The sequence below is a fragment of the Lethenteron reissneri genome, unplaced genomic scaffold (assembly GCF_015708825.2).
Source record: "Lethenteron reissneri isolate LAM-NWPU_2019-01 unplaced genomic scaffold, ASM1570882v1 scaffold_1639, whole genome shotgun sequence".
NCBI classification, from domain to species: domain Eukaryota; kingdom Metazoa; phylum Chordata; class Hyperoartia; order Petromyzontiformes; family Petromyzontidae; genus Lethenteron; species Lethenteron reissneri.
In genome coordinates this window covers 1,995,294-2,006,167 of record NW_026891376.1, presented here as the reverse complement: position 1 = coordinate 2,006,167, position 10,874 = coordinate 1,995,294, and the positions used below count along the sequence as shown (strand labels likewise).

The following is a 10,874-nucleotide window of genomic DNA, read 5'->3' as shown; positions in this document are numbered from 1 at the left end:
TGGCGAATGGCGGTTGTTGTTGTTGTTGTATCTGTGTGTGTCTCTGTGTGTGTATCTGTGTGTGTCTCTGTGTGTATAACTGCTGCGTGTGTGTGTCTCTGTGTGTATAACTGCTGCGTGTGTATGTTTCCGTCTCTCTCTCTGTGTGTGGTAGCGTCCCTGCCGGCGCTCACCACCCTCCAGGTGTCCCACAACCACCTGGAGTCGCTGGACTCCATCAGGGCCCTGGCCTCGTGCCCCCGCCTCAGTGTCCTCGACCTCTCGCACAACCTCATCCGCGACCCGCAGCTCGTCGACATCCTCGCAGCCATGCCCAGCCTGGTGAGACACGGACAGAGAAGCGGGGACACGCGGGGACACGGAGACGTGGGAACGCATGGGGACACGGGGACACAGAGACACAGGGACGTGGGGACACACAGAGACACACGGAGGCACAGCGACACGGGGATAAAGAAACGCTGGGACACAGAGACACGGGGGCTCGACAAAGACACAGAGACACAGGGACACGGAGACGTCGGGACACATGGGGACACGGGAACACAGAGACCCAGGGACACATGGACACACAGAGACACACGGAAGCACAGAGACACGGGGATAAAGAAACGCTGGGACACAGAGACACGGGGGCTCGACACAGATACAGAGACCCAGGGACACAGAGACGTGGGGACACAGACACATGGGGACACGCGAACACAGAGACACAGGGACACAGAGACGTGGGGACACATGGGGACACGGGGACACTGGGACACGGGGAAACACGAAGACACAGCAACGTGGGGATAAAGAAACGCTGAGACACAGAGACAGGGGGGCTCGACAAAGACACAGAGACACTGGGACACAGAGACACTGGGACACAGAGACACGGGGATAAAGAAACGCTGAGACACAGAGACACGGGGGCTCGACAAAGACACAGAGACACAGGGACGCAGAGACACTGGGACACAGAGACACGGGGATAAAGAAACGCTGGGACACAGAGACAGGGGGGCTCGACAAAGACACAGAGACACTGGGACACAGAGACACTGGGACACAGAGACACTGGGACACAGCGACACGGGGATAAAGAAACGCTGGGACACAGAGACACGGGGGCTCGACATTGACACAGAGACACAGGGACGCAGAGACGTGGGGACACATGAAGACACAGAAACGTGGGGACACAGGGACACACGGGTTCACACAGAGACACAGAGACGTGGGGATGAAGAAATGCTGGGACACAGAGACACGGGGGCTCGACACAGACACAGAGACACAGGGACGCAGAGACGTGGGGACACATGGGGACACTGGGACACACAAGAGACGCAGGGACACATGGACACACAGAGACACACGGAGACACAGAGACACGGGGATAAAGAAATGCTGGGACACAGAGACACGGGGGCTCGACACAGACACAGAGACACAGGGACACAGAGACACGGGGACATACGGGGACAGGGGAACTTGGAGATACGGGGAAGCAGACACTAGGACATTGAGACACAGAGACACGGGGGCAAATCATAGAGACACGGGGATACCATGACACGGAGATATGGGGAGGCAGACACTGGGACACGGACACACAGAGACACAGGGACAAGTCACGGGGACACGGGGACGTGGAGATACGGGGACACAGACACTGGGACACGGAGACACAGAGACACGGGGGCAAATCATAGAGACACGGGGATACCATGACACGGAGATATGGGGAGGCAGACACTGGGACACGGACACGCAGAGACACGGGGACAAGTCACGGGGACACGGGGACGTGGAGATACGGGGACACAGACACTGGGACACGGACACACGGAGACACGGGGACAAAATGGGCAACAGAGATGCGGTGGGCACAGGACATGGAGATGCGTGGACACGGAGACGTGGGCGCATGGGGGGTGGACATTGGAATGTGGTAGCTCACGGCCTTGTGCTATCGCCTGTGCTTGCCCGCGGTTACCCCCCGTGGTTACCCCCCGCGGTTACCCCCCGTGGTTACCCCCCGCGGTTACCCCGCGGTTACCCCGTGGTTACCCCCCGCGGTTACCCCGTGGTTACCCCGCGGTTACCCCGCGGTTACCCCCCGCGGTTACCCCGTGGTTACCCCGTGGTTACCCCCCGCGGTTACCCCCCGCGGTTACCCCCCGCGGTTACCCCCTGCGGTTACCCCGTGGTTACCCCGTGATTACCCCCCGCGGTTACCCCGTGGTTACCCCCCGCGGTTACCCCGTGGTTACCCCGCGGTTACCCCGCGGTTACCCCCCGTGGTTACCCCGCGTGGTTACCCCGTGGTTACCCCCCGTGGTTACCCCGTGGTTACCCCCCGTGGTTACCCCCCGTGGTTACCCCCCACGGTTACCCCCCGCGGTTACCCCATGGTTACCCCCCGCGGTTACCCCCCGTGGTTACCCCCCCGCGGTTACCCCGTGGTTACCCCCCATGGTTACCCCCCATGGTTACCCCCCATGGTTACCCCGCGTGGTTGTGCCCGCAGCGCGTGCTGACCCTGACGGGGAACGCGGTGGTGCGGGACATCCCCGACTACCGCCGCACGCTGACCGTGCGCCTGCCCCACCTCACCTTCCTGGACGACCGCCCCGTGTTCCCCAAGGACAGGTGAGGCCCGTGACGTCCGCCACACGCGCAGGATCAACACAACAACAACAACAGCAACAACAACAGCAGCCAACAACGATCCATACTCCATTGGAACCTCATTTGCCAGTAAAAAATATGATAATTGTTTTTTTACCCTTTTATCTGGCAACAAAACTGACACCTTTTTTACAAGGAGTCATGTTTGCATAGACCACAATACCTGCAGCCGTAATGCAAACAAAAAACATTACTCTGATAATGTATGCACTGTCCTTGAAGTTGATTGGTCCACACCCGAGACAGCTTTCCTTAGAGCCTAGGATCACATGGGTTGGACCAGATGACGCCAAAAGGCGCACAACTCAAAGACAATGCACCATCAGAGTATGAGAGCTCGGGGTAAGCATTTACACCATTGGAACCTCATTTGTCAGTAAAAATATGATAATTGGTTTGTTACCCTTCTATCTGGCAACAAAACTGACACCTTTTTTACAAGGAGTCATGTTTACATAGACCACAATACCTGCGGTCATAATGCAAACAAAAAACATAACTCTGATAATGTATGCACTGTCCTTGAAGTTGATTGGTCCACACCCGAGACAGCTTTCCTTAGAGCCTAGTCTCACATGGTGTTGGACCAGATGACGCCAAAAGGTATTGTGGTCTATGCAAACATGACTCCTTGTAAAAAAGGTGTCAGTTTTGTTGCCAGATAGAAGGGTAACAAACCAATTATCAACGATCCATACTCTTTGTTTTTTTTTTTCGGTGAAGTCACGTCGGTAAAAAAATCTAATCAAATAAGTGAAAACAACTAACTTCTTGGTTCTTTCGGTAAAGTCACGTAGAAGGGAAGTAATAAAATAATAAAAATAAAACATAATAAAATACAATTCTCACGACGTTTCGGCCACAACGCAAGCAGCCGTCCTCAGGTGAAGAACAGGTCTGTCGGAAAGACAGCGTCTGAATGGACAGACCTGTTCTCCACCTGAGGACGGCTGCTTGCGTTGTGGCCGAAACGTCGTGAGAATTATTGTATTATGTTTATTTTTAATATTTTATTATTTCCCTTCTACGTGACTTTACCGAAAGAACCAAGAAGATGAATCCCTGCAGTCACGAAAGCTTTAAATTGAAAAATGAAAACAACTAAATTAAATCACGACGTTTTGGGCGCAACACAAGTTTCAAGTTCAATTTTAGTTTAAAGTTTCATGTATTATGTATAGCCCTGTGAGCCATTCGGCTCTTGAATCGGGTGCAACCGCAACAAACAAAAAAACAAAAACATGAACAAGAAAACATCTTAAAGTGACTATGTGACTAAGTGCAAACAGAAAATCCAAGAAAAGACAGCAAAATATTGCAGAACAAGCACCGTACACCAACGCTGTGTGCAAACATCCCAGTGGGATGCAAGTCAAACAACAACAACAACCACAAGCGTCCTTCTTCAGGTGAGGACGACGCAGCGAAAGCACAACCTCTTCAGGGTGTCTAAGAGATTTTCTTAGGTTTTTTCGGTAAAGTCACGTAGGTAAAAAATTAAAATTAATAAAATAAAATTATTTTTAACTTTTTTAATTTTTTACCTACGTGACTTTACCGAAAAAACCTAAGAATATGAATCCTTGCAGTCACGAAAGCTTCAAATCTAGAATGTCTAAGAGATGGTTGTGACGAGGAGTTACATAGTCACGGGGGATGGAGGGAGGGGGGGGGTCATGGTGAGTGTGTGGGCTGTGGACTGGGAGGCAACGATGTGAGGAACAGGGAGGGCGCTGTGAGGCAACGCATGGAGTTCAAACTGAAGCTTTGTGATGCAGGGGGCGTAAGTAGATAAGGAAGCTAAGATTAAGCAGCCTTTTGTTATGCTGCCGGGTGGGGCAAATTAGAAATGTGCAAGATGAACGCTGACGTGTGGTCATGGTGACTTCACTGAAAAAAACACAAAGAGTATGAATCCTTGCAGTCACGAAAGCCTCAAATCTAGAGCCAACAACGACTCATCCGTGACGCCTCCTGGAAAGAGAAAACTCCTTTTGGACGGAGCCAGACTTAACACCCTTCCCCTCGAGGCTTAAAACACAAGCAGTGAAACGTCGTGAAAACCACTCTGAGGCATCTCCTTTACCAGTGGCAAAATATAGTAGTAGGTTTTTACCCTTTCAACTGGTACAAAAACTGACACCTTTATACAATATTCTTAGGTTTTTTCGGTAAAGTCACGTAGGTGAAAAATTAAAATTAAAATTAATAAAAGTAAAATAAAAATCAAGGCATCATGTTTGCAATAACCACAACACAAGCAGTCAAAATGCAAACACAAAGAAACAACTCTGATGATGATAATGACATGCACTGTCCTTGAAGTTGATTGGTCCACACCCGAGACAAGTGTGTGAGTGAGTGGGTGTGTGAGTGAGTGGGTAAGTGTGTGAGTAAGCGAGTGTGTGAGTAAGCGAGTGGGTGAGTGTGTGAGTGAGTGAGTGGGTGAGTGGGTAAGTGTGTGGGTAGGTGAGTGGGTGAGTGTGTGGGTGGGTGGGTGAGTGAGTGAGTGAGTGGGTGAGTGAGTGAGTGAGTGATTGGGTGGGTGAGTGAGTGAGTGTGTGAATGAGTGGGTGGGTGAGTGAGTGGGTGGGTGAGTGGGTGAGTGAGTGGGTGGGTGGGTGAGTGAGTGGGTGAGTGAGTGGGTGGGTGAGTGGGCGAGTGAGCGGCACGGGCTGGAGCAGAGACAGAGCTGATGCGGCACAGGAGGGACGTGGAGCTGGCTGGACTTGCCGATGCCCGCCACCAGTGGTGTCACCCCCCTCGTTCCAGCCTTCACGAGCGCCGCTTCTCGCCGTGACAGCAACGGTTCGTCAAGGCCACGCAGGGAGCCTTCGTCTTCGTTATTGAACGGTGCCCATCACCCCCCCCCCGCCCCGTCTCAGGGCGTGTGCCGAGGCCTGGGCACGGGGGGGGCCGGGCGGCGGAGCGTGCGGAGCGCGCCGCGTGGGAGACGCGGGAGCGCCGGCGCCTGCAGGAGGCCACCGCGGCGCTGGGGCAGCGGCGCTCGGGGCGGAGAGTCCGGGCCGACGGTGACAGCTCCTCCACCACAGGTGGCGAACCTCGCTTCAACAACAACAACACCAACACCATCACCACCACCACCATCACCACCGCCACCACCACCACCGCCACCACCGCCACCACCATCACCACCACCACCACACTCTCAGCTTCAACAACAACAACACCAACACCACCACCGCCACCACCACCACCACCACACTCCCGGCTTCCACAACACGCAGCTCACCAGCGAGCCCAGCACGGTCTGTGCCGGTCGGCGTGGGTGGTGAGGGTGGTGAGGGTGGTGAGGCTGACGTCACTGCCCTCCCTTCACCCTCCAGGGGCCAGTGGCAAGCAGACCGGCGGTGGCGGCGCCTGCGGTGGGGGCGGTGATGAGGGCGGTGAAGGCGGTGAGGGCGGTGAGGGTGGTGAGGGTGGTGAGGGTGGTGAGGGCGGTGAGGGTCATGAGGGTGTTGATGGTGGTGAGGGTGGTGAGGGTGTTGATGGTGGTGAGGGTGGTGAGGGTGTTGATGGTGGTGAGGGCGGTGAGGGTGGTGAGAGCGGTGAGGGCGGTGAGGGTGGTGAGAGCGGTGAGGGTGGTGAGGGTGGTGAGGTTGGTGAGCCACAGTTGGACCGCCGTCCCGATGGGACTGGGCCGGGAGGTGCGGTGAGGCCGGGCGGCAGCAGCAGCAGCAGTAGCGGCAGGAGCAGCAGCCGCGTGCAGGAGGTGGAGGAGGTGGCAGCGCGGGACGACACCAGCAGAAACATCAGCCTTGACGTGAGTGAGAAGAGTGTGAGTGAGGTAGTGAGGTGAGAGTGATGAGTGTGAGGTGAGTGAGGTGAGTGAGGTGAGATGAGTGAGGTGAGTGAGGTGAGAGAAGCACCGTGGTGACGTCACCACCACTTAGTGGTGAAAGGCGCTTGTTGTTGTTGTTGTTTGTGCCCAAAGGAGTAGTGTAGTTACTAGCGCTACACTGCGCTACGAACCCGGTGGCCCGAGTTCGATTCCCGCTCACGGCCAACACCGGTGAGGATTTTCTGAACCGGTCTTGAGCCTCCCCTAGGTCGACTCAGCCTCAATTTACGCGGTGTGTAAATATCGCCACTGGCGGTGACCGGGCGTGGTGCTAGCCACCCACCCCCTCGTGTGCCGTGGCGGCCTTCGTAGGTGCTACTCGCCAACAGCACTTGCCCCTGCAGTCTGTTAAAGGCTACACGGGGGATCTTTGCCCTTTGTTGTGCGCACAGGACTTGCCCGACCTGGAGGAGGCGCCGGTCTGTGGTGAGGAACTGTGGGACCCGGCCTCTCAGCACCCCGGGGTGAGCCACGACCGCTCACTCCTTCACTTTTCAGCTCCCACAATCTCAGCCTCGTTGTGTGTGTGTATGTACGTCAGAGGTCGCAACCGGGTACCCGATACCCGTACCCTACCCGATACCCGGCTACCCGTACCCGGCCGGGTACAGGTACGGGTACCTGTTTGCGACCCTGGTGCGGCCGGGTACGGGTAGGCCGTGAGTCACTGGTGAGTCACCGTTTGTCACTCATTTCCCAACGTCTTGTCTCTTCTCACAATTCAAGTTCCGAGAATCAACCCACCCGCGCCTGCAACATGGCTTCATCCCAGAGGTCGCAATCAGGTACCCGATACCCGTACCCTACCCGTACCCGGCCGGGTACGGGCCGGGTACGGGTACGGCCGGGTACGGGTACGGCCGGGTACCCGTTTGCGACCCTGGTGCGGCCGGGTACGGGTAAGGAATCAAAACCCGTTTGCGACCTCTGTCCCTGGGACAACAGCGGTGCTCCTAGAGCAAGCACGCCGGTGGTCGTAGATTCGAGAGAGATCCTGGGAAACATCGTGCCTTGCAATCCTCTTCCAGATCGTGAGGCTGGCGTCACATCCAGTCAGCCAGCTCTCTCTGGCAAAGTCCAAAGCAGAATTATACAGCGAGGGAAAAAAGTATTTGATCCCCTGCTGATTTTGTACGTTTGCCCACTGACGAAGAAATGATCAGTCTATAATTTTAATGGTAGGTCTTTTATACAGACTGAGATTAGGAGCACACTCTTTAAGAGTGTGCTCCTAATCTTTCTGATTGAGAGGGGGTCAAATACTTATTTAAAAATGGAAATCAATTTATAACATTTTTGACATACGTTTTTCTGGATTTTGTTGTTGTTATTCTGTCTCTCACTGTTCAAATAAACCTACCATTAAAATTATAGACTGATCATTTCTTTGTCAGTGGGCAAACGTACAAAATGAGCAGGGGATCAAATACTTTTTTCCCTCACTCTACGTATCTCTGTGTATCTCTGTCCGTTCGCCAATGGTGAAGGCCACACAGGGGGTCTTGGTCTTCGTGTTCCGTTTAAGATTGATTTATGAAGGGTTCAACTTCTCCCGTTTGCCAAGAAAACACGTAACCCGGTACGCTCCGCTTTGTGCCGAGGGTGATTTTTAAATCCTTTATATTAAGTTCACTTGCGTGCTTGCTTGCGCGCTTACGGCCGTGCAAATATTTCGGCCGTTTTTAACCCACTTCCCGTGATCCAATTGAGCTAAAATTTTGCACACAGACTCGTTGTGCGTGACAATTAATTTTCGCGAAAACTTTTTTCCAAAATTTTTCACTTTTTAGGAGAAAAATTATTTTTAATTACCAATTGCTTAATGGTGGCAGGCAATCATCTGACCCATAGGTGGCAGCCATCTCAAGCCAGAGGACGAGAGGACTCTGGCCGCCACGCATGTAAAGGATTTATAGTGAAAAACTTTGTTTTTACGGGTTAATTTTTTACCACTTAACCTCTGCTTGCCGCTGCCTTCTCACAGGAGGTGCTGTTCCCCTGGCAAAGCCCAGCAGCCATCGGGGCCGGCAGGGCCCCTGGGGTCGCTGGGGAGCGTGGCGCGTCGTGCCGGGGCGTGGTGAAGCGGCCGCTCATCGAGGAGATCTCGTCCATGCCTGCCCAGGGCCTGCTCGCCTCCCTTGGGCCGTCGTAAACCAGACGACACTGAGGGCCGTTCAATTTCGATTTAAAGCTTTCGTGACTGCAGGGATTCATCTTCTTGGTTGAAGACAGAGTCTTCAGACGCTGTCTTCTCGACAGACCTGTTCTTCAGCTGTTGTGGCCGAAACGTCGTGAGAATTATTTTATAATGTTTTATTTTTATTCTTTTATTATTTCCATTCTACCTGACTTTACCGAAAGAACCAAGAAAACTGAGGGCCGTGTTAGACCGGCTCACCGTGTTAGACCGGCTCACCGTGTTAGACCGGCTCACCGTGTTAGACCGGCTCACCGTGTTAGACCGGCTCACCGTGTTAGACCGGCTCACCGTGTTAGACCGGCTCACCGTGTTAGACCGGCTCACACTGAGAGTCGTGTTAGACCGGCTCACCGTGTTAGATCGGCTCACTCTGAGAAAGCCGTGAGCCAGTTTAACGTGAGACCTATGATGTACGTGTTTTATGGGTTTAAATTATAAATTAAACTGTGACACCAGTTTAAACTGAGTTGTGATCAACCAGTATTACATGAAGCTGATATCCGTCGGTGTGAGCCCAGTGTGGAGTTTGTGTGTGTGTATGGAACGAGACCTGGGCCTCAGGGACTGATGCTCAGGATGGATTCGTCGTCTGCAGCAGCAGCAGCAACAGTCTGTGAGCCATGAATATCAACATTAAACAGGGAGAAGGAACCCATGTTTCGTTTTGTCTCTCTCTGTGTGTCTGTGTGTCTGTGTTGTGTGTCTCTCTCTCTGTGTGTCTGTGTGTCTATGTTGTGTGTCTCTCTCTGTGTGTCTATGTTGTGTGTCTCTCTCTGTGTGTGTCTCTGTGTTATCTCTCTCTGCTTGTGTGTCTGTCTGTGTGTCTCCGTGTCTGTGTTCTGTCTTTCTCTCAAATTTAGCAATCTTTGTAGGAACATTAATCAACCAGGTGAGGTGTTATTGACTGTTATGTTAGCCGACTCTGTGTGTTGTATTGCGTTATATTTATAACTTTACTAGGTTTGCACCATTGGAACCTCATTTGCCAGTAGCAAAATATGATAATTGTTTTTTTACCCTTTTATCTGGCAACAAAACTGACACCTTTTTTATAATATATATTTTTAATAATATTATTTACTAGGTTTGTTTTCTATTTCATTTGTACCTGATGATTGCTGGTGTTGCAATCGAAACGTCGTGTGCTATTATTTAATTCATTATGTTATCTTTCTACGTAACTCTACCGAAAGAACCGACGAGTAATGTGTGCATCATAAAACAATGTTCGTTTCACGTATTCTACCACGAGCATGATGTGTGGTCCCTGCAGGCTTGATAATAGAATGCAACCTACAACATTACACGTACACATTCGGCCCTTTTTCGGGTACAAAACTCGCAACACACATTATTGGCTGCCCACAGTAAACCACCCTGTGTAGGCATGCAGTTGTGCTGGGTAGACATTGACGGACAACTTGTTGCGAGGCAACGCGATGTTTATTTGGCTCTTGTACGGTGTCCCTAACACAACGGGGTAGAGCGGCCCCTTTACCCGCTACCTGGCGAGGTAACGGGCCCGAGCACTGGTGAACCCGTTAACAAACTCCTTGGGTAAAGTCCACGTGGGTATAAAATATCAAATAAATCACGACGTTTCGGGCGCAACACAAGCAGTCCGTCATCAGCTGGGACAACCACAGCAAGAAACCAGAATCAGAAAGGGTTTCATTGGCCATGAAAGTTTGCACAGACAAGGAATTTACTATGGCAGGAAGGTGCATACATTCAACATGTACGAATCTTAAAACGTAAATAAGTGGTATACAGTCTAACTATACTAAAATTACAATAGTCTAACTAATACTCAGGGGGTAAAGTATGTCAAATTTTGAATAAGTATACAATATAAAATGTAAACTAGCCATAATATACAATCCTAAAATACAAAAATACAAATAGGGTAACGTTGTTGTAAATATGGCAAGGTGTAATTTTGTAGATAAAATGTTAAAGTGTAAAAGTCATTTTAAGCCCTTGTCCTTGCTGAAGTGGGCAAAAGGGGGCTGCTTTAACAAGAAGCTCCTCCCCGCCTCTCTTACCTAGATGGCCACTTGTTATTTATCTACCCACGTGGATTTTACCGAAAGCACCAAAGAGTACGGATCCCTGCAGTCACGAGAACTTTGA

General features: G+C 51.9%; 1 protein-coding gene across 1 annotated transcript in view; it reads left to right on the top strand.

Annotated features, from left to right (window-relative positions):
• Positions 1 to 9,392, top strand: part of LOC133339007 (fibroin heavy chain-like) — a 17,641-nt gene extending 8,249 nt beyond the window's left edge. Inside the window, exons 5-10 of the mRNA XM_061547142.1 lie at positions 155 to 321; positions 2,519 to 2,640; positions 5,565 to 5,732; positions 6,027 to 6,463; positions 6,934 to 7,005; positions 8,526 to 9,392. Coding sequence (XP_061403126.1) covers positions 155 to 321; positions 2,519 to 2,640; positions 5,565 to 5,715 — 440 coding nt within the window. The 3' untranslated portion in view covers positions 5,716 to 5,732; positions 6,027 to 6,463; positions 6,934 to 7,005; positions 8,526 to 9,392. The remainder of the gene's footprint in view (positions 1 to 154; positions 322 to 2,518; positions 2,641 to 5,564; positions 5,733 to 6,026; positions 6,464 to 6,933; positions 7,006 to 8,525) is intronic.
• The last annotated feature ends 1,482 nt before the right edge of the window (positions 9,393 to 10,874 follow it).